At 41.6% G+C, this 24,584-nt stretch overlaps 1 protein-coding gene across 1 annotated transcript in view; it reads right to left on the reverse strand.

Moving 5' to 3' along the window:
• Positions 1 to 24,584, reverse strand: part of sorcs2 (sortilin-related VPS10 domain containing receptor 2) — a gene marked incomplete at its 5' end in the record, with an annotated part of 266,050 nt that overhangs the window by 150,746 nt on the left and 90,720 nt on the right. The window contains one exon of the mRNA XM_079185210.1: positions 15,986 to 16,053. Coding sequence (XP_079041336.1) covers positions 15,986 to 16,053 — 68 coding nt within the window. The remainder of the gene's footprint in view (positions 1 to 15,985; positions 16,054 to 24,584) is intronic.

Consider the following 24,584-nt stretch of genomic DNA (forward strand, 5'->3'; position numbering starts at 1 on the left):
TTTCCGACTTTACTACATTACCAAATTCCTTTGGTATTTGGATTCTTCCTCTGGAAACAATGAAAGTCTGTATAAAATGGTGTGCCAATCTATGTAGTGGCCGTCCCTAAAACCACAGTAATAGTGTGGCAAAAAAGAAAAAAGATTTGAAAACAATTTGAAGCACTTTTAATGGAGCACAGATTAAATAGTTTGCCGATGAATCCAATGTAATATTATTTAAAAAACAATGTTATGCCCTATCTGAAACCACTGTCAATGGGTTGTCAGATTTGAATAGTCTACAGGGCTGCGGGCACTTATCCATTACTCAATGTGATTAATAATTGTTTCTTTTAATGTTATCCATGCCAGGTAAGGTTTGTGAATTAATAGGACTAGAGATAACATAAGAGTTTTTCAAAACAAGAAGTAAAAAACAAAACTATAGAATAGTATGGCAGTAAATGTGCAGATAGAAGGGCTATTGAACAGTCTTCTGCTAAATATGCTGTGTCCACTGCAGCGATAAAAGACAAATAAGGCATTAAAAAAACCTGTGCCTGTGAAATCCTGACTATTTTTGTTGTCATTACACTGCTGTCTAAAGCGGTGATATTCAGCCTTTTCACTTTGTTTAGCCACCTCATAGGTCCTCACTTTCTATCTGACTTACAGTTAACGGTGCGACACGTCATATTCATTTTGGTGAGTTAATGGCTGACAAACAAATACTACTATGCCAACCACATTCACTTCAGACTGAGGAGTGTTAAATCCCAATAAAACTACCCTAAATTATATAATTATGCCTGCTGGACTATTGTTGGGCCTTGCTCTGATGTGTGTGGTCCAGACGACAGTGTCCTTTTGGAAAATAGCGCCTAACAAGGCCGTGATAAAGATAAAAAGAGGAATGTGGAATGTGGAAGATGATGTGTGTGTGGGTGTTTGTGTGTTTGAACTATCTCTGTCTTCGAGCTGTGTGCAGCTGTAGACCTGTGTTCCTCTTTGCTCCATCCAGAGTGAAAGTGATCTGACTCCAATACATGTACACTGACCAAAAACACAGCTAAACCTTTGCACAAAATATTGCAGTCCGTGTACTGTCGGGTGCACAAACACACACTGAATGGCATTATGTAGTATACATGGCCACACGCTCTCATTTTCCAGTTCATACAGATACTGTATGTGTCCAAGACAATTTTCCTTAAGGACAATAAAGTCTATCTTATCTTATTTCAGGCCCAATCGGATAGTAAGCTGAGTTTCATTTACCTCTCCATCCTCCTCCATTGTTTAACAGATTAATACTGTGTTACTGGACAATTGGCAAACTTCATGAATAAACTTCCTTATCCTGCTTATTTGGTATGTTTCTGACCCGAAAACTGGGAAATTCTTATAATTCTGTTTGAGGACCTCACTCAAAATTCCTATATTTATCGACAGCTGACATAAAAATGAAAGGAAAACACAGCACCAAAAAATGAATTTACTTTTTGCTAACAAATAATCCTTCTTCCATCAAGCAATGAAGTTCTTCAGTGACATTCAGCAGTGGTTGCCAAGAAACACAGACGCACTGGAAGGCATGCTTAAAGAATGAGGAGATTATTAACATTTATATGGATATAGTGTTCAATCATGTTTGCACTCCTCTTTGTTGGTTCAGGGGTGTTTGAAAGACAGGTATTTCTCTAATGATGTGACGGAATACAGGGGGTTCCCTGTCTGCTTAAATGTAAATCCCAGAAGGCTCTCTTTGTTTCTTTTGACGGCATTTTTGTGTTTTGTCATTGAATGACAGAATAGCGTACTGACCGTTCTCGTCCAGGCAGATGATCAGGTGTGAGATCAGCAAATGGAGCACAAGGTCTGGTTAAGATTCCCGACTTTGTTTTTTTACTCTTCCAGCTCTTCAATTTCTCTCATTATTTTCAGCTTGTTTCCTTTCTTTTTTATCTTCCTCCTCTTCCCATCCATCTCTTCAAACCACTTATATACGCTTAGCCCACTTAGTAAACAAATTCTCAACAATTTAGCAATCTATGGCTAATTGCTGCAGTGATAATATTGTAATGCACTGACAGCTGTGTTTTATTAGAGTATTCTATTGTTAATATTATTATTATAATTACTTGAAAACTTAACAAGAGTATCCAACCATGCTAGCAGCTCTGTAAGGCTGTGTTTGAGATGAATACAAACATTAGCGTGTTAACATGTTCGCAATGATTATGCTAACATCTTGATGTTTAGCAGGTTAAATGTTAACCATGCTCACCATAAAGGTTTAGCTTGTTAGCATGCTAATTAACACTAAAGACAGGGTGCAACTGGAGCTAATCGGAATATCATTCTTTTTGCTGATATTAGATCAAAATGCAAAGTAATGTTTGATAAATAGTTTGACCACATGGTGGCGCTAGATGTATCAAAGTGATTACAATTCATCCTCTGGAGACCATGAATGCATGTACCAAATTTCACTGAAATCCACCCAACATTACTTTATAACAATAATAAGTTGTCAAGCTCATTGTGGCGTGATGTCAGCAGGCACATTTGAAGGAAATATAATTTCAAGATTCAAAGTTAATTCATTTCCTAACCCTTCTTTGGGTGTGCCCCTCTGGCCTAATGGTTAAGTTGCTGATAATGAACAGAAATCTTACTACTATATCTCATAAATGCATAAACTGCCCTACAAATCAGACTTTACCTCTCTGTGAGTTTGTGATACAATTAGTCTGGATTAAATGTAACCTTCTGCTTCCTAATGGATGGTGACTCATAATTTTGAGCCCTTTTTGGAAGGACAAGTAAATGAGCAAGAAGTTTATTTTGATAAAGTGAGAAAAGTGACAATAAACACAAGTTAAATAAACTGACCCACAGATAGCTGGCTGCATCTCTTCTTTCTCTTGTTCAATTCAGTAGAAAGGAAAGTGTGGGGAAAATAGACACTGCCGGCTTCTGCTCTACCCAAACAGAATGAATTATCCATCACTGAAGCAGCTCATTGATTTTTTCTTCTTCATTTTACCTGTGTTTTTCAATCTTTGAAATAATAGATTTAAATCTATCTTCAAGCTATCTTTAGTTTCTGTAATGCCTCAAAGAGTTTTATACCCTGAACTTTCTTTCCGAAACGGTTCTTCGCAGCATTATATCTGGTTCTATATCAAACACTACTTCTGTTTTGAGAGTAGACTCTCTGCTTGGCATCTTCAGTAGCAAGCTGAGCTCTCTTGGATGCTGTCTTTCTCTCTCACTTTCTCTCTGTGACTCTCTCACCAAGCTGTAAAATATTCATGGAGGAGGGAAGTGATGAGGTGGTGGAGGCAGGGGTATAGGGATGCTCTCAGCTTAATTAAGTATTACAGCACCCCACACCACCTGGACCCATGGGAGATCCACTGAGAGAACGAATAGAGACAAGGAAGAACAGAAACAACCTGAGAGGGAAATAAATTAGTGGGAGTGCAGGTTGGGGGGGGGGAGAATGAAACACGTTGATTAAACCCTAAAGCGTATGTTTCTACTTTGTGGTGCTCTCTTCTGGTTTAGTTTGGGGTAATGTGATCTGAACCCCAGGGGGGGCTAATCATCAACACATTTGTAATGGTGGAATAATTGTGTGTGTGTGTGTGTGTGTGTGTGTATGTGTGTGTGTGTGTGTGTGTGTGTGTGTGTGTGTGTGTGTGTGTGTGTGTGTGTGTGTGTGTGTGCGTGTGTGTGTGAATACACCCATATCTGAAAGGATCTGATTAAGGGGGTGGGAAGGGAGCTGTAGATGTGGTATTACCCTGCAGCCAAGAAGCCTTAAAGCAACAGCCTAAAAAGATTGAAACAAACTGAAACAAAGATGATCAACTGTAGCATTAAGTTACTATTAATACTCAGTCAATATATCTCTGTACTTGTTTCTCTCAGCATACTGTGCTGGCGTTATGTTGTTATTCATTTTAGAACATCCTCATCATTACTGTTACCTCATTCTCACTTTAAGCTAAAATGCCTTAGACGTTCCTCACATAAACCTATTTAGTAACACAGCACTAGCAATTCAACATATTTCCAATTTGTAATTTAGTACAATTTTTACCGGCAAAATGTTAACTCAAGGTTCCCTAACTAGCTTTTTCAAGAGTCTTCATCAGCAGGAGTTTACAGTGAGTGAGGAGGATGTGGCTGTCAACTCAGCCATTTGTAGTTATTATTCAAATGGCTAAAAATTGATGCGTTTCAATTTTTTTATGCTGGCATACGTTTTCTCTTTTGTAACAAATTACAGTTTTGATGCTATCACGACCCAGTTCCCTCACAGGAAACATCAAAGCCTCAACTTCCATCATCACTTATTATTATCTCCCTGACTGCTCTGCTTCTTCAATGCAGTTTTGAAGATAAACATACATTTTTACTTCCATTGCACATTGAATCCATGTGCAGAGAGGAATGGAAGGACAGAAATAGAAGACAGAGGGAGGAGGATGAGGCGTGGATGTTGAAGGGTTGATGCGTCGGTCTAAAGTGTGATACCCCCTACTGCTCAGCTTAAAGAAGCCATGGAGGCTCTTTTGATTTGTTTTCTCTCCTCTTTGCCTTCCGGCTCTCTTCTTTTTCATTCATTCAATTAATGTTATCCATGAACAAAAAGTACATATTTATACAAACATGCATGCACATAAGTAAAGCCACACATGCAGACGCAAATAGACACTTATTAATATACATAACAATACACACAACATACATACAAGTATACTGTACAGTTATACCTTACACTAATGTAGACAAAACACAAATACTAAGCCCATAAAATGACACTCATAAAAAACTAGACAAAGAATGCACAGTTTAACATATATGACGGATAAATTGTCATCAGGAAGTATGGTGTGGTAGATCTACTCTACGTGAATGGTAAGTGGATTTGCATTTTTGCAGCGCCTTTCTAGACTTACGACCACTTAAAGCTCTGTACACTACATACCAACATTCACCCATTCACACACCCATTCATACCCTGATGGCAGAGCCTGCCCATCTAAGCTTGTACACATGCACACACACAATTTGTGGTTCATTATCTTGCCCTAGCACACTTTGGCATGGAGCAGCTGGGTATCAACTGCTCCACCACTAAGCCTATGTTGCTCACCTGTCAGTATATGACGGCGGGGTGAACCAAATAAGGGTAGCAGACACCTTGAATATAGTTAAAACAAAAGGTCACAACCACAGTTCTTTAGAAGTACTGGCCTGTCAGACTTTTCCCACATAATGGAGCCGCAAAGCCCTCTGGTGCGCTGGCTACTAGCCCCACTCACATCTTCAAAAGATGTGTGAAGAATTTTAAATACCCCCGGACTACCCCAGCACCTTCTTTATGTGAGTGTATGATTGCTGTGAGAGTAAATGGATTCAAGGATCCTTTATTGTCATTATGCAACACAGGGATGCACAACGAAATTCAGTTGTAGCCCATTTGTAACACAACAAATACATGACAAGCGAAACAAAAATAAAACAGTAGTACATTCCTGTCATGCATTTTTAAAATGTGCATAATAAGGAATGTAACCAGCAGCAACAAAAACAATTCTCTGGTCAGACAATATGGCCGACATCTTCACATTAAAAATTCAACATGAGGAAAACATTGTCCATCAACTTTGACTATGTTTGAGCACCAAGCATCATGATGTAAACACAGAGTCCACCTCCTCTCGTCCCACTGGAGTCCTGCTCTCTGTCCTGATGTCCCCCTGTCAAGTGCAGCTTGATCCGGGATCAATGATGGAGCCAAGTCTCTGTGAAGATGTGGGCTCAACAGTCAGCGACCTCCCGATGCTTTCATCCATCTTAATTTTCTGGGACCGGACGTCAGACAGCCAGGAAAAGGCTGGGTAGTGGAGCGGCATTAGGTCCAAGCTGGATTAGTTTAGGTTCCACCTCAACTCTCCTCCCTCTCCTCCCTCTCCTCCCTGGGGCAGTTTGCTAATGTTTGGTCCAGCAGATATGGCGGACCAAATCTGTGAGAGGTGATCGCCGCTGCATTTAATCCAGTCGCCACACTTTTTCTTTCTTTTTTTGCACAATTCAAACAATGAAATTCAAAACAAACAAACATAACAGAGATAAATGAATATCACAGTGCAGGAGGAGGCAGAAAGCCAACTGGGCTTATTTGAAGCCTCCACCTATATAATATTAAAATTTTACAAAATTACAAACATAAAGTATGAATAAGACATTACATTACAACGAAAGAAAGGAAGAAAGAATGAAAGATAAGATAAAAAATAATTGTGTCAAGTGTGTGCGAGCATGTGTGTGGATGTGAGAGTGAGCATTGTCCTGTGTTTGTTCAGTGATGTTGGATTATACACATGCAGTAACTCATAAGCAATGGCAATACAAGTCCCTATGAGTGAAACAACTGCAAATGTAATGTAGCAGCCAAAACAAGAAAGACATGAACACTAATGCATAAAAGAATGTTACAAGACCGCAGTTAGATGTTCTTTTAGGCACCTTTTGAAACATTTTATAGAGAGACATTTTTTAGTTAAGTGGGAAAAGTCATTCCATAATTTGGTTCCCACTTCCTTTTCAGATGTTGATGAATGTATTCTGTTATATGCCATTAGTGATAAATGGGTACAACTGTAAACTTTAAAAGCTAAAATTAGGATATAAATACTTATGGAATTTTGATGGTTCACTTTGAATGCAGATAATCAATATTTTTTGTGGATGGAGTTTTAAATAGCCAACATTTGAACCAATATCTAAAATAGCTGGATTCAAGCCCTGGTAATTATAATTCCAGTATGTAAACAAAGGACACTTCAATATATTTCAGAAGCCTTAAACTTGGTTTAGCTCTTTGGAAGAAATCACTAACTTCAACAAAGATCAGGATACTATGTGACAATCATTACTGGTAAATACTAAATTCCATCCATCAAATCACAAATGAATGGCACTGATTGCCTGATATTTGAAGCTCTACGAATATTTCTAAATAAGAAATGCTTGCACTGAGGATTCAAAGCGAAAAAATCTGCTCCTCTAAGTTTGAGGATCAAAAAGGTTTACTGAGTATTTCATGGCTCAACAGAGTCTTAAGAAGTGATCTGTCAGCCTGCAGTCATCAGTGTTTAGTAATGCAGTGCAAATCCTCACATCTTTGCCTAATCTACAAGTACCTTTCCCTCTGTTTACTCTGATGCAGTATCAAATTTGATCTCTATTTAAGGCCGACATGCGGACTAGAAGACAGAGAGGCAAAATCAGATTAGGTAAATCTCATATTTAATTGTCCTCAAGCAAGACTCAGAGTCAGAACTCATTGTGGGTCTTATGTTCAGCCATCCTCTTTCTTCCATCTTCCATTGCCAGAAACTCTAACAGCTTTACATTCTATCTTTGGAAAAATAATGGAAAAATAATAATTCCTCTACATTAGTGCCCAAACATTTCCCCTTGGAGGGCCAAAACTGAAACTCAATAGTGGGTCACGGGCCAAAAGCAAACACGATTGTATTGTATTGTTTCATTAAAATGCTCAATGTTTCTTCAATCACAAGTTCCCTTAGATAATCAGATTGAGAATCAGAACCGTTTATTTGCCAAAGTATGTTGCACATACGGAATTTGACTAGGTGGATGGTGCATAACATTAAACAATCAACACAGTGCAAAATACAAGACATGATTTAAAAATAGAAACATATTGAAATTTACAATAAAATATAAAAATATGGTAAATAAACAAACAAATAAGAGTATATTAAAACGAGTATATTATTAAAGTGTCAAGTGTATATTAATAGGGAAAGGAGTGCAAGGGTATTTAAGAAGAAATTGTCCTGGGGAAATTGTCCTGGGGATGTAAGTGTCAGAGTCAGTGGGGGTCCCGAGCTTTTAACCTTTAAGCCTATTTTGAGGCCTCTCCTCGAAGATTTCATACCCATACTCAAAGGGGCTTATCTCTCTAACTACAAGGTCTATTTGAATAATTTCAATGGGATTATAACACTAACACTTCTGATAGTTTGTTAATATGTGTACATATTAGTGTATATGTTACTGGTAAATGCTGAATGAATATAACACACAGCTCAAATTGAAAATGTTCAGGTTCGCCTGGAAAAGAAAGCACTTTTGTCTTTGAAATAATGCAGCAGTAAGCCTTAAACTATCCACAATCATAGCACAACATGTCAGCAGTCCTTTTTTTAAAAGAATTGGCTTTGATAAAGTGAAGCAGGCCAGGTTTATAGAGGTTGGAGTACAGAGAGTTCATGCCAGGTGAAGCCAAAATTCTGAATTTTCCGAATTTTGGAACCAGGTTTCCAGCTGTTCTAATTTTACATACTATATAACTATATATTTCACTTGTTTTATCACTAGCAGGGTTCAATCTAAAAGGAGGACTACTATGCATAAATGCATGCATGATCTCTATTTTACTCTCAAAAGAAAGAGGGACCCGGCGCATATGTAGCGAAAAGATTTAAGTGGATGTTATGTAAATACACTTAATCAGAGCGTTATGTGCTAATTAGCGGAGTTGCGAGTTACAGGTTATGAAGGTTTAAAACTCCAGGCGGGGCGTTCTAGCACTCGCCTGAACAAAGGAATGAGAAAACTGTAACTCTGAAGGACACGCTTGGGCAACTATACACTGATATCAAATCTTGGAGTAAACTGCCAGCTGAGAACAGTACGTACCACAGCTTGAGATAGCAAAACGTAGACGTCACACTTTGGAGCCTGTTAGGCTAGGCTTTCACAACATACACACACACTGATGACGCATCGAAGGATGCTCCCGGACGAGAGCCAGTGTGAGCGGATATGCTCAGTGCTCCAACCAGGCCGTCGCTCTGCTAAAATCGATCCCGCCTTTTCACGTTGCTCTCAATCGGAGAGGAACTGTTAGGACCGTGCACGTTTAACTGCTCGGCTAATATCTCTGTGATAAATAAAACTATTGCTTGAATCTAAGTAAACGCCTCGAACTCAATTCGTTAACTTGTCTACACGACATGGATTTACAGAGTTTTGCACCCAGCAGACCAGCTCAAGGTACGGTGCGTTTCAAATTGTTTGCTCTGTGGTTTAGTTGTGCTTGTGTGTGTTCCACGGTGTAACGTTTGAACGGTTTGAAGGAGAGAAATATGGAAGATATCTGCGGATTCAGGGTAGAATTCTCATGCTTGCTAAACTATCGTTCGGCCATAACGGTCTCTTTTTTTGTGATGATATCTGCATTCGGAGTGCGTAGCTCGCTGTAGCTTGCCGAAAAATACGTGGTATTGTGCTAGAACTTGGTAGTTTATACAGTACGTATAATTCTGTTTTGAGTGAGTAAAATGACTTTTTTTTGTATTGTTTCTCAGAATCTAGTCGTTAAGTAGGTATAGAGCACGTGGGTAAAATTCCTTATATTCGTTTGGGAAAAGTGATTTATATGACGCTCTTCTTCACAAAACACTCACGTGACGCCTAATTGGGCGTCGCTCGAGATTAAACTGAAGACGGGAAGAAACTGTTCATGGGGCGTGAGGTCTTGGTCCTGATGGAGTTGGGGGTGGGGGGGCACTTGGATGGACACGTCGTGACTGCTAAGAACCAATCAAGTAGCGAACGCGGATGTGGGCGTCATCGTTTCCAAACTTATTATAATATAATCTAAAACAAGATTATATCATGCAGGTTATCAATGCTCTCAGAGATGCTTTCATTACCTTCATTACACAAAGTGCTTGTGGATTGTCTAACATTTAGGGGTGTCACAATTTAAATTCTACGTCAAAAATTTATTGAAATTAGCTTTAAAACTTCAAAAAAGGCGACAAAGTGTAGCTTTAAGGATGTCACAGTAAAGAAATTGGTTACTAAAGCAATCATTACTAAATTTAACCTGATTTTAGTGCTTTATAAATAAACTTTATTGTCAGGCTATTATTAGGTATATTGTTTTGCCCAAAGCTGAAAAATGTTCAACTCTCAACCAGAAAAAACGAATGTGCAGCACTCATCGAAGAATAGATCTCAGCGCCTCATCATGTAAACACAATGGTTGTGCCAGTTGCTTGCCATCCCCTGCGATTGGCGATAGTCTGGCATTGCAGTTATAGACAACATTGTAAAATCCTTCTGCTTTCCTAAAGTCGGCAGTGTGGTAACATTTTGCCTTCCCTGTGAGTTATGTCAGCAACGGACATGTCGTTGACACAAACTACTGAACTTATTTTTTCTGTCTGTGTACCGGCTACCATATATCACCTAAGGCAACACGACAAATATGACAGGACATATTTTCAGGCATCATAAACAAAGAGATTTGACTAGAAAAAGACCAGGATGTGATGGCTTTTCGCAGGTGAGAAAACTCAAGCTGTAAAGTATCCTTCTGCCATCTGGAAGATGTTATTGTTGAATTGAACACTTTGTTCCAAATTGACTGGTGAAACAAGTTATTGTTATTACATTGTTAATACCACCGGGTATTTCGCACTAGGTATATTCCCCCCTAAAAATGTTGCCCATGTGTCAAGTGTGGTATAACCGCCGTGTCATGACAGAATTTTAATTTCAATTTATTTTTAGCCCAAAATCACAAATTTGCCTCAGAGGGCTTTACAATCTGTACACATAGGACATCCTCTGTCTCGGAACCCTCACATCGGAACAGGGAAAACTCAAAAACCCCTTTAACGTGGAGAAAAGAGGAAGAGACCTTAGGTAGAGCAACAGGGGAGGGATCCCTCTCCCAGGATGGTCAGAAGTGCAATATATGTCATGTGTACAGAATATAGAACATAACAGAGTTATAAAATGACAGAGTGACAGCTGTGCAGTACTATGGCCTCACATGGTTAAAACTGAGGTACATTTTCACTTGCGTACTTCAACGACAATCATAAACTGTCTGGGAAAATGGTCCATGAGTTACCACTCCAAAACAGAGCCATTCTCATGAGACAAGTTTGAGGGATGTTTGGAGCTCTCTTATCAGCCATGTTATAGTCCGGCTCCTTGGGTCAGCCATAACAGACTGAAGGACAGACATCCAAGAGTAACAAGTAGCAATGATAAAAGATTCAGCACTGATTCCAAAGCTGGGGACAGACAAAACTCTCCACAGCACACTGACAAACAGAGACATGGCACGAAGTCTGGTTATGGTTATGATTAAAGGAACAAGTTCACAATTTCATACCATAGTGCATGGAGCAGTCCAGGGTTTTTTCTGAAATAAGTATTGTTTACACTTTGGACAAACATGAGTTTGTACTCATTGACCTTCATGACATATGCAGGTTTTGCAACAAGACATTTTATACCTACTCAACAAAATGGGTAATTTGTCAGTTCCTTCCAATGACTTATATTGTTTTTCCAAAAACAACCCACATGACTGATATGTTTTCTGCACCTATCAATTATATGGTTTGTGATCTGGAAAAGAACTCCTCCGAGGCCGCACAGTCCACAGCCGGGTGGGTGGAGGGGGTCTGGAGGTAGGGTTCCTCGGACCCGGAGGAAGGACCCTCATTGTCCGCACAGGGAGCCTGCTGGGTGTTCCCGGCAGGCTTCTTATTCCTGGCAGGTTGTTATGGGTGCTGTCGATGAAACCTGGCGATGAGTTGGGGGTCGCAGATGTTACGTGCCGGAACCCATTGCCTCTCCTCCGGACCATATCCCTCCCAGTCGACCAGGTACTGAAGACCTCGCCCCCAGTGGCGGGAGAGCAGCAGGCGATGAACCGTGTAGACCGGACCTCCTTCGATGAGGCGAGGAGGCGGAGCAGCCGGCACCAAGGGACTCTCCCGGACAGGTTTGACCTTGGAAACGTGTTCTCCAGTAGGCGTTGAAGCACGGACTGGAAGTGGTGCACATACTCCTCTTGGTTCTTGGAGAAGATCAGGATGTCATCGAGGTAGACGAATACGTGCCAGTCCAACATGTACCGGAGCACGTCATTCACCAGGGCCTGGATGATGGCGGGGGCGTTGGTTAAGCCGAAGGGCATCACAAGGTACTCGTAATGTCCTTTAGGTGTGTTGAATGCCGTCTTCTACTCATCCCCCTCTCTGATCCAGAACAGGTGATAGGCGTTGCGGAGGTCGAGCTTAGAGAAGATGGTGGCTCCTTGAAGTAACTCAAAGGCTGTCGCGATGAGCGGCAAGGGATACCGGTTTTTGACCGTGATCTAATTTAAGCCTTGGTAGTCGATGCAGGGTCTGAGGGTCTTGTCCTTCTTCTCCACGAAGAAAAATCCAGTCCCTGCAGGAGATGATGACGAGGGGCGGATGAGACCGGTAGCCAGGGAGTCGTTAATGTAATTGTCCATCGCCTCTCTTTCAGGACGAGACAGGGAATAGAGGCGCCCCTTAGGTGGGAACGTACCAGGATGGAGGTCGATGGCACAATCATAAGGACGGTGGGGAGGCAGAGACATGGCCTTGGACTTGTTGAAAACCTCCTTAAAGTCCAAGTATTCAGCGGGGACCCCTGTAAGTTCAGGCGTGGAGTTAGCGAGAGAGGGACCCCTGTTGTAAATTTTTTAATTGATGTGATTTACTTTGACTGTGATTGTACTGAAACAGGAAGTGCTTTTATATTGAAACCGGAAGTGCTTTTACTTTGAAGCCAGGAAGTTGCTTGATACGTGCTTCTTGATGCTAATGACAAGAATGATAAAAAAAACGTAAAGAAAACGTGGATATATCGAGTTCTGTTCACTTCAACAGTTGCTATACTGCAGAGAGAAGTAAAGTGTTCCGTACAAATCCCAGATGTGTCAGAGTCCTCTTTAGAAGCTCCACTTCACTACAACCCTGTGGTGCAGTGGCTTGTTTCAGGCAGACTAGATGACAGGACTGGCTCCAACCCCGAAAAGCCCCAGTAGTCCAGTCGATGTGAGGATTGTGTCGACGCAGCCAGGGGTATCCCAGAATGAGAGGGATACGAGGGGTTTGCAGAATGTGGAAGCTGATGGTCTCGTGGTGGTTGCCAGACAGCAGCATGTGGACCGGAACGGTTTGGTGTGTCACCGTCCCCAGAAGATGACCGTCAAGGGCGCTGGCTGGAACAGACTGGGGAAGAGGTATCCGGTCAATCCCCAACTGTGTAGCAAGTTCCTCGTCCATAATGGACGCGTCTGCTCTTGAATCTAGGTAGGATGAAATATGGGAGCAAATATATGAATGAGAAAAAATATGCATCACACTGGGCAGCCATGTTCCATGGACTTAATCGTGCCTTGGTCCGGAAATCAATAGCATAGTCCGTGACAGTTTGGTGACCCTGCTGAAGCCACATTAGCCCTCCGGTGACGTCCGGTCCCATGGACACCACCCCGAAAACCTTGCGTAGTTCATCGGAGAAGGACCGGAAGGAAGCACAGGCAGGAGTACGACGATCCCATTCCACCGTTCCCCACAGGCGAGCTCTCCCCGTCAGGTGGTTGATGGTGAACGCCACTCTGGCATCCTCTGAAGTGAAGGTGTGGGGTTGCAATGCGAGCAGGATGGAACAGTTAGTCAGGAATGCGTTGCAACCCTCAGGAACCCCAGCGTAACGTCCCGGCTCCCCCACCCGGGGCTCAGAGACCAGCGTTGAATGTGCTGGTTTGACCCCAGAGTGGACCGAAGCAGGTGACAGCGTTGGTCTGAGTTGTGGCTGCCGCGAGTTGGTGTACCTGGTCAATCAAGGTGGTCAGAGTCTGGTTCTGATTTGCCAGTGTGTGGTGAACCTCGGCGGTGTTGGTGACCACCAGGGTCTCGTGTTGCTGTATCGCCTCTTTGATCAACACGAAGCGGACCTGTGATGCGGTGTCATATGCTGGGTCCATGTTCTTGCCAGATCGTACTGTAACGGGTGTGGTAAGGACCCAGAAGCAGTACGACAGACACACTGAATAGTTGGAATCAAAGCTTTATTCTCAACTGAACACACAACAGGCAATCTAGGATATGCACAGGTGTAGAATCCCAAACGGTGGATCGCCAAGCCGTCAAGGGAGAAGGCAGACAGAACTCCAAGGAAACAGAGGCAGGATTTCATGGTCGGGGACAGAAGGCCGAGTGGTTTACCGGGGCAGAGGCAAGGCGGAGAAGTCCAAACAGGCAGGGTCGGTAATAGGAAATCCGTCTGAGGGTAAACGCTGGAAGGTCTGGCATGAATGCGGAGAATGATCTGGCAGTGAGTGTGTGTGAGAATGGGGTCTAAATAGTAGGTGCAGCAGAGTGAGCAGGTGAGAGTGATGAGCTGATGAGGTGGGTGTGACTAGCAGGTGCACTGAATGAGCTGATTAGGTGAGTGAGAGATAGAGTGACAGGATAGCAGTGGCAGAGCTGTGACAGAAACTAAAACACAGTTTGATCGCCTTCATGTTTAAATGAAATGGGGTGCTGTGGCCCAGTGGATGGAGCTGGTCGTCCTTTAACCAGAAGGTTAGTCTCCGGTTAATACTATCTGCACGTCGAAGTAGCCTTGAGCCTGTAATTTTCATGTGAATAAATGCACATAGACATGACTGAGTGCTACATACAAGACTTCTACAATCCAAAGAATTGATGGACATACAAACCTCTACTGTTTATTGGATAAGTGATACCCAGTTGTTTGGGTTGAATCCACCTAGGACACTAACGGTTATAGTTTCTCAACTGTGAAGACACAGATTGTGTGCCTCTGTAGACCACCGCTGATCTAAAAGGGACTAAGGTCATTAACTCAGCCGCCCTGAAAAATGTTCCCCTCTCTGTGCTGTTAAGTTTTCCCCAGTGTGAAACCTGACATGTTGACCTACACCACCTGACAGAGCAAGACGGCAAACCCATTCATCTTCCCCCTTCTTCCTTGTTTGATGCTACAGCCCTGGAGCCCTGGGACTTCAAAGCATACAGGCCAGTGGATTGTGGCTGTCCACACACCACCAACTGACAACTACAAGGTACTGAGGTACACTACACACATAATACCTACCAAAACGTGGTCAGAGGTCCTCTTGGAAACATGCTAATTTCTTGACAATTTCTGCTTTTTGGACATTCATGCCAACTAGCAACTTTTTCAGTCTCTGCCAATTTAGGTTGAATTCAGATTGAAGTTCTGAAGTGGGCTGTCCAGTGGGGAATCTGCAGCATTATAGATACACTGCAAAAATTAAAAGGAGAAAAAGGAGAAGGAGAAAAATACGCTTTGTACATTATTCCTACAGGAGGACAGGCAGTGAGAGCTAATGAGAGGCCGGAGCTTTAAAGTCATGGAGCACTCAGTGAGGTGAATGGCATTAATTAAGTACCACAATTAGACGTGTATTGCCATATGTGAATGCCTTCTAATTTTAGCCAGTGTTATGTGCCCTGTTTTGTCTAAGTTTTTTTCAGGATTTGAATATAATTAAGTTTCCTCCACACCCTGATCTAGAAGAAGGTCAGGCTCAACTACATAGCAGTCCCCAAGGAGCTGGTAGGTCAATGCAGAATACAGAGGACATTAATAATCCATGAGCATGTATGTAAGAGTGCAAGATATAATTGTTGTGAAGTGGAATGGAATGGATGCATTGCCTTTTCCGCCGCTCAAAGCAAGTGACGTGTGAAGTATTTTGGCAAAAGGCAGCTTTGCTCTGCCAGCCAGACTTGACCCCTTTCCCTGGCACTGCCGGTGCCCGCCGTCCTGCCCTATGCCATGCTGATATGCTATCTGCCCAAACAGATGCCTACTTTGGCCTTGCAACGCCACTCTCCGGTCTCCCACTTTATCAGTAGCTGCCTGCTGATGTTTTGACCGCCCTAGCGCTCTGTATAGTCTTTGAGGAAGCACAGTGGAGAGATAACCGAGACCTACACTGACCTCGTGTTAAAGGGAAGCTGCTTGCCGGTGAAAGGTCTGCGTGAGTCTGGGACAAACATGACATAAAGACATCGAGCAAGAGCAAAAATGGTGTAAATGTTTAGCCTACCTCCACAGGGAGCTCTCCAGCACCTTGGTGGAGTCAGCGTGGTAGTACTTGGTCAGGATCAGGATGACCTGTAACACAAGGTGGAGGAGAGAGATACATGTAAGCTTCTACTGAAGAAAATGACTGGTTAGTGCAATGGTTCTTAAAGTAAGAAGTGGGTCCTCCAAGGAGGGTGTAGTGAAAATAAATGAATGTGTGGGAACAATAAACAAACATGAGTGGCCTGACGCTAGCATAGCTATATTGCTAACCTGAAGCTAAACCATTCACCTTGACTTATTTTCCTACTACTTTCCTTAATATTGTTAAAGACTGATAAACATAAATCCATCTCCGCAAGGATGGGCATGACAGAATAGTTTGAGAGCGACTGGGTTAGGGAATGAAATCAGGGCCCTCGCCAGGCTTTTCAAATGACTTATAAATTACAAAGCAGACACCAACAACCACTAAAGCAATTTTGATAGCGCATGAAAAATTCAAGTATTTGTATTCATCTAGATATGTTTCTATTGTAACTTATATACGTACAACTGCTCAATCAGAATTTATCTGACTGTCTGTCTGAATACATTTTAAAACATGTTTTAAAGCTTTTAATTATAGCATTCACAAGTACTAACAACTATTACATGGGCTAATGGCCAACTGAATATTGCGCAGTGGTAAATTTAACAAAACATTCCTGAAGTTGGGCTACAGTGGAAACATACACGACTCATCCTGATGTCTTTAAACGCTTTACAATTTTTCAATTTAGTGGTCTGGAGAGCAATCTGGCAAAAAATGGACCTTTTGTTAAATTGTTGCGCTGTTGTAATGTACCGTTCAGTTATTCAGAGGACCACAGTGTCGGAGTGGCAGAGTTTATAATCTGGGCACTCTGTCTGAGGAGACGGAGCAGCAGAGTACTAAGGGCAGTAAATGTGTCAAGTTACTTGTTTGCCATACTATTTAATAAAACCGAAACTAACTAGGTGACATTTTCAAGAACTCCTACTGTAATGTGAGTTATAGCCTACGTTTTCCAACTTATTTTTATAGGAATATTGTTACGGTCTCATGTCTCATCATAATCATTGTCATCCTCACTGGCGAAAAGCTTTTCTTTCATCTGTTTTAACTTAGTACCTGTTCATTAATTTCTATAGAAATAGAACACCCTTGCTCTAATTTTAGGGCAGAGCATCAAATTGGATTTACGAAAGAACCCTTTGGCTGCGTCCAAAATTCCATTCTCACATGCTATTTTTCTGAATTGTGTAGATTGATAAATTTTTTGTGTGTACAGAATGGAGAACAAAATGTAATACAGCATAAATACTGCAGTACTACTGCAAATAAATAAATATTTGAATACTTTAATCAGTGGGGTTTCCCTCACCATTGTGTTACCTTCTTTGGCAATAGATAGTGATTTAAACATTTATTTAAATGAAAACCTTGAAGTTTGCCACTTTAATAAATAAATAACGATGCATTATTCATGTATGGTCCAGGGCACACACCCCATGCCTGTAAACTGGATCAGAGACGCTTGTCTTTGATACTTCTGAGCACTCCTTTTCTTGACAGCTAGGTCTGCTGGGATTTGTGTTGCCATGGAAAGATTGCTAGTGGGTCAGGCAGCGCGAGGTGTGATTGAAAGGCTTGCTTGCAGTCCTAGGTTGTGAAACGAGAGAAAAACCCAGGTAGCAGGCCAGGTTGAAGGTGGCAGCTCCCACAGAGTCGAGCTCGAAACTCTGTGCAATAGATACACTCCTGATACATCTTAATGTGGAAATAAAGCACAGCCTACATTATTATGACTCTTTTACGCTGCATCTTTCCTTGAATTTTTGGTGACTTGCAGTCTTTGTGGCCTCTGAGAAAATTAAAGACAGATATTCAAGAGATAAATATTTGCTTGCTTTTATTGTCAGATAGTATACAAGATTTGCTGTCTGAATTAGTAAAATATCTGGCTGCACCTCCAAACATTTTCTGAAATATTTTTTTATCCTGTCACGTAAACAAATTTCTGTCACGATATATAGCCTGATAAAATCTAGCATATAGTAGTGCCCAAGGCTTTCACATTGCCCACTTGTGTTAAGGTGCGTTCACACCAAACGCGATGAACGCGGCGCGATTACATACAAAGTCTATGTACAGCGTTTTGACGCGTCAAGCGCGCCGCGCCAAACGAGCCGCGCTATCGCGCCATCGCGTCCATCGCGTCCATCGCGTCAAAACGCTGAAACGCTAAAACGCCCCAAACGCAGAAGTTGAAATATTTGAACTTCTGCGAAAAAATCGCGTGACGCTCCAGTGCGATAGCCAATCAGCGTTGAGTTGCTCTCCCCGTCATCAGTGAAGTCCTGCCGTTGCTAAATCAGAAAATAAATGCTGTAGCCGCCATGTTCACCCAGAGCTCTACGATCCCTCATATCAGTAGAGACCGGACCAAACTATGTGTAGACATGTGTGTGTGTAAACCATATGGTACAAACAATGAATAGACCCTGCCGTATTTACGTCTATATGACGTTATCGTGAGTGTTGATGGAGCTGCATACAGCTGTAGTAAACAGCCGACGTGTGGCTCGCTAGACACAGTGAGCTCGATGAAATCCACGGTGCTCCTCCGGACTATGTTATGAACCAGACATGACGGCGTTTAGTTCCCCGTGATATCTGGGACTTCCACAACACGTACTGAGCAGAAATAGAGGCTATTTTTCTACGGTTGATGGCGGACAGTTGAACAGCTTTCAGGCCGATAAGCCACGCCCCCTTTTCGGCGCCCGATGCACGCGAATGAACACAAATAGTCCCCGGCGATGCCGGCGGCGCGATGCACGCGATGAACGCGATTCGCGCCGCGTTCATCGCGTTTGGTGTGAACGCAGCTTTAGGGAGAGACCAAACAGCCTGTAGCATCCAGCATCAGTTAGTAGTAAAAAAGAAAACCTCAAGACCTTCCACTGAGGCCAGAACCGACCATCCCTCGCCTTGAACTTTGTGGAGCTGTGCTGGCTGTCGAAATGGCTGAACTGATCCTCGATGAGCTTGACCACAAGCCAGATGCTGTGAAGTTTTATTGTGACAGCAAAGTTGTCCTCGGATACATCCACAATGACTCAAAGTGTTTCTTTGTATATGTGCACAACCATGTTCACCGTATACGCCAGACAACTTCTCCTAAACAGTGGCACCATGTGCCAACAGATCAAAATCCAGCTGATCTGGCCACCAGGGCCCTATTGGATAATTTTCAGGATGAGATTACATAAGTGAGGCTTTTCAGTTCCTCGAAGCAAGTTTGGAAAAATCACCATAGTAACACATCCATAAGCCTGAACCTGCTCCAGAGCAGGCTTGAGCTAGATCAGCTGGATAAACTGCCACTCCCCCGGAAACAAGTGTCAGCTCCCTTCCTCAGAGATCCATCGATGAGGAAGCGATATTAGTCAGATTAGTGTTTTATAGGGAGAGAGTTCTTCGAAATCGCCAAGATCCGTTATCACATCATGATGACTTCCTGTACGAGCGCTATCGATTCTGCCGACAAGGAATCATTTATTTAAAGACCTTCTCGAGCCGTACATTGAACACCACACGCCATCTACTGTCTCACAGACTGTATCACAGCCTCTCGCTTTGTAGCGAGTGGTTCATGTTTGTACAGTGTCGGTGACGCGGAGAACATCGGGAAAGCCGCTGCATGCCGTGCTGTTCATGACGTTTATTTGGCGCTTAAGAAACTTATGGATGTGTTCATTACATCACCATGGAACATGTTGTACTGACTCACCATTCTGAATAATGTTTGTGTGCTTAGTGTTTACTTGCTCCCGTGTCCTCTTGATGGCTGGTTGAACTACATGATGGTTGAAAGCACTCATAATGATATGACAGTATTATTAGTACACCATAGATATCATTATTGTAGAACATGATTAAGGTGGACTCATGATAAGAATAGAGAGAATTACACACAATTTATTTTCACCGCTTATTATGAATAATACATACATACTGATCCGCCCATACACAGATTCACACGCATATTCAAACTCCTATTCTATATGGTAATCTACACATACATGTATATACACATATATATATAGTACATGATACACAAGTGCATACACCTACATATATCCTCATAAGTATCTATTAATTCGTATCAATTAGATTCTCTTTGGGCTTGTTTTTATCTACTTATTCTGAAAGAGTTGATATAATTATTTTCGCTATAGATCTCATTGGATGATGCATTCCATTAAGCCTACTGCCAGCAGGCACATTTAAAGAAATATCATCTGATTGATTGGGGTGATGAGGCACTTAAAATTAACCTATACATTTTCCCAACACTTGCGCATTTAATGACGTCTGCGATATTTTGCCATGCTTCTCGTCTAGCCCTCGCAGCGTTAGATTTTGCCATGATTATGGTCTTGAATTCCTCATATGCGTTCATGATCATCTCCTGCTCGTCAGCGGAGAAAAAAGAGGCTCTTTCTTTGAGTTTATTTGCCGTTGTACTGTTAGAAAATCATGGTTTCGGTGATCGACGCTTCCCCCTTTTGAAGTAGGACGGGCACGCGCAACGATCCTGATGACTGACATCTGGTTCAAATTAACGAGACTGTTTGAGCGCGGATCAGCCTTTGAGGAACCGAGATAGCCTGATGTCAATCATCGAGTTAATTTAAGCTGGATAATAGGACATTTGATCGACTTAGTTGAACCACGTAGGAGGAATAGGGCCCAGGTCTGTGCCCGCATCACAGCTCATCAACACAATGTGGCTTACAGGACCAGACTTCCTTCTCAAACCACTTCCGCCTGATACAGATGAGTTCTATTGAGATGGTGGATGCTGAAACAGATGTAGATGTGAGACCTCAACTGACCACCCTTGCTACTCACATAAGCGAAGGTAAACTTACCACAGAAAGGTTCCAACGCTTCTCCACTTGGGACTCTTTACTGAGAGCAGTTTCCTTCTTGACCCATCAAACTCGTTCACACAAGTCGGACTTGACAGACGCATGCAAAAGATGGCATCAGTGCAACGAACCACATACTCGTGCAAAAAACTGCTGTTCATTAATATTGTAGGCCAAAAAATCTTAACAATAAGCCAAAGAAGCTAGAAGCCTTTGTAGAGTGTAACTGCAGAATTATTTGAATTATCGATTACTCTGCCTTTTATTTTCTTGATTAATTAAACAAGGAATCATTTGGTGTTTAAACTGTCAGAAAGTTGTGAAAAAGAATCATCATAATGGGGTAAACGTGAGCTTCGCCTACAAATAGTAAAGATGAATGGAAATATTTTGGCCATTATCATACTGTTCTGTGCAGATAACACTTTGTTTATGTGTGTGATTTTATATTGAAAGATGAACTAATGGAAATATCTGGTTTGTGAAATGGGAGAAAGACAGCTGTGTCCTCCCCCATATTCCTCTTAGGTCTGAATGTTGTGTGTGGGGGAACTGGTGGAAGACAGGAGGAAGAGAGTGAGAACATTTTGCCAATGAACTTAGTCGTAATAAATGTCCTAAATTTGTATTTCTTTAACGGAGAATGAAAGTGAAACTGAGAGGACTGACAGCTGCCAGGGCCCAGTGAAGCACATGCAATATTGTGTTGATTCTGTGTTTATATACTGTATATATTTAATATTTGTATTTTTTGTTTTTTAAATGAATTTTAAGCTTGATAAAGCTTGATATGCCTAATGTGAAGACAGACTACAATTCTACTCAAAAAGAGTTATTACAACATATAATTGTAAACATTACTGACATACTACTTCTGTAAACCCATTTCAAGCACCAAAACAATTCGTCCACATGGGAGATTTAAAGAATTCAACTTTTCATCTTTTAAGCCAAATTATCTCTCTCCACAGTGCAAACAGCCCATTTAACAAATGGGCGCCTCAGTGCAGGGAGTGCTGAGATCCATTTTGCCGTCCCAGTGCTGGGTTAGAAAAGCAGCTCCACATAAAAATGTCATCCTCTACAGCCTCTAACAGCTTGCATCCTTCTTCTGACACAAAATACATATAGCCTGCTGGTTACAAGTAAACCCTGAATACAATATAAATCTATAATTATAGCTCTCTAAATGTGTAACACATCAAATGCCATCATCTGTCTTGTGCATGAAAAAGAGAAGGGTAAAGAAACTTTGCTCTGAAAGTCATCATCAGCCCCTTGAGAATGAGGTATTCATCGCGCATCCAAATGATGATGTCAATAAAATATTCTGCCTCTCTATCCCCATGTAGTCTTCAAGGCCTAAGTTCTGCTCAATTGTAAAATAATTTTTCTTTGTGGATAAAGTGGACAGGGCAAGGATGTATTCGGCCATAAATCACTACTGGCAGGAGGCAGAGAGAGCGTTTATTTGGCACCATCAAACATCGCCACGTTGACCAAACTGCTGAACAGCACAGAAGTCAAACTCCTCTATCGCCGCTCGTGTACAGAGCAGTGTGTTAAGACTACAACTTGGCAGCTTCTACCTACAGCTTATTGGACTGAAGGGCAAAATTGGCACAGCGTATTCAACCAGAGAGTTAAGGAAAAACTCCCCTCTTTTTTAAGAAATGGCATGCCATTAAGTTGTAATTCAATGCAAACAAATCACAGGTCCATAGTTAAGAAGTCATCAAGTATCAGAAAACATGTCATGCTAAATCAGAAAAAGTCTGGGAGCTCATTTTTTTTATGAGCAATGAAAGAATAAATGTCTCTCCATTCTATGTTGTTTCAGATAACACATTTTAAGGAAGTTTGTGATGAACTTGCTGACCTAATCAAACTGTTGTAGAGGAAATATCCCTCTATTGTAGCCTCCTTGTAATACTACAACCACATAATAGCTACTGTGGGTTTTTTGTTTGTAAGCTAGTGGACAATGGGCCAAATGGCTTTTATTGGGGAAAAGTCAACAGGGCGGTCAGGACCCACAGATGACTTCATACAGAAACTACAAGAGACCCCATTGAGAGTCAAGCTCATAGCTGAGCTTCTCATGAACTCCAGCTTGACAACTGCTGTTTGTCCCAGAGACATTCCCATCAACTGTATGCTATAAATCAGCCATTGAGGAGACCGAGGGAGAAAGCTTTAAAGAAAGAAAGGGAAGTAAAGACAGACAAACTCCAAGAATCTCGAGAAAGAATGCAGTCATTCATTTTTAAAGCGAAAACAGGGAAATACATGTATTTGTAAGTGTGTGACACCCCCTCCTCATCCAGTGCTACACATTCTCCAGAAACAGACCACACACATCAAGAATTATTCACAGTGTGTAATAAAAGGGAGGAACTCGTTTTTGTTATTTTCCCCCAAAAAGAGACAAAGACCAAAAGTAAATTCCATAGCGATTATATTTGGGGAATGAGAGTTTGACGCCATCTGTGTGTGTGTGAGAAAAAGAGAGTAAAAAAGAGCTCTCTCGCTCTCTCTCTCTCTCAACTCCCCCGTGTATTTAGTCTGTGTGTTTCAGTTTTCTTTACCAGTTGTGACAATGGTGCTCACAACAATAAATACTTACATTTTAAAAAACAACGTCCACATTACTTTTTAGGAATGTTGTGCCTGTTTCTCCACAGATCTCATTGTGGACAGTTTCCATAAACACTTTCTGGCAAGGAAATAGTCTCAATGTGTTCTGTTAATTATACATTTATTTCAACACTAGTAACAGGGATATTAGAGACGTTGACTTAATTATTTGTTGTAATATGGATAAAATAAACCTTTAGAGAAGTAACAATTAAGCATTATTGTCTTATTACAAAGTCAAAAACCCTTACTGGTTATAAGAAAACATATGGTGCCTCTACAACCCTGCCCTTGCTTGCTCAGGCAGACACATACACACACCTATATAAAATAAAGTGCTTAAATCATCCAAATAGTTCCCCACTATCCTCATCCTTCCTGTTCAATGGCCGCCCTAATGGTTTAGGACACCAGCCGCCACTGACTAGTCAAATCTGGTAGAAGTCCTTTTTGACCATGTTCTGAGGCTAGCCAGTGACCCGCACACTCGTTGCCATTTTAACAGTAGCTGAAAATTGCCACCATTCATTAAACTGCTCAGGCAGAGAAGAGAGAAGGGTAATTACATGGACCTTTGCTTCTGCTTGCCTTTTGCTCTGTCCACACAGAAAGCTCCTAATCTCACTCGCAAGAGTCCATATATTTATTTGGAATGTTAGGGAAATTATTTCAACTTTGTTATTCTTTTCTATTCTTCACATACAATTTCTGAAGATGTATGTCATGATACAGATGTTGCAGTTTAACAGAATTGACCTCGATACGTTTCAGTCTGATTTCACTAGTAGTAGTCCAATGAAGTAGTCATTGGAAAACCCTGCAGCTGTTTAAGTAAACTGCATCTCAGTTGTACAATTAGACAGAACTAGAATCATCTTTTTAATAAAAGCAGTTGATGAAAAGAGCATGATATGAACCTTGTAACTTGTTTTTTGCAAACTTGAAACATGTTTAAATATTATTTTGGACTCTCACTAGAATATATTCAAAATGGTGACTGAGAGAAATGACCGTTGTTTCTA

Source organism: Pholis gunnellus, assembly GCF_910591455.1.
Source record: "Pholis gunnellus genome assembly, chromosome: 23".
Lineage (NCBI taxonomy): Eukaryota > Metazoa > Chordata > Actinopteri > Perciformes > Pholidae > Pholis > Pholis gunnellus.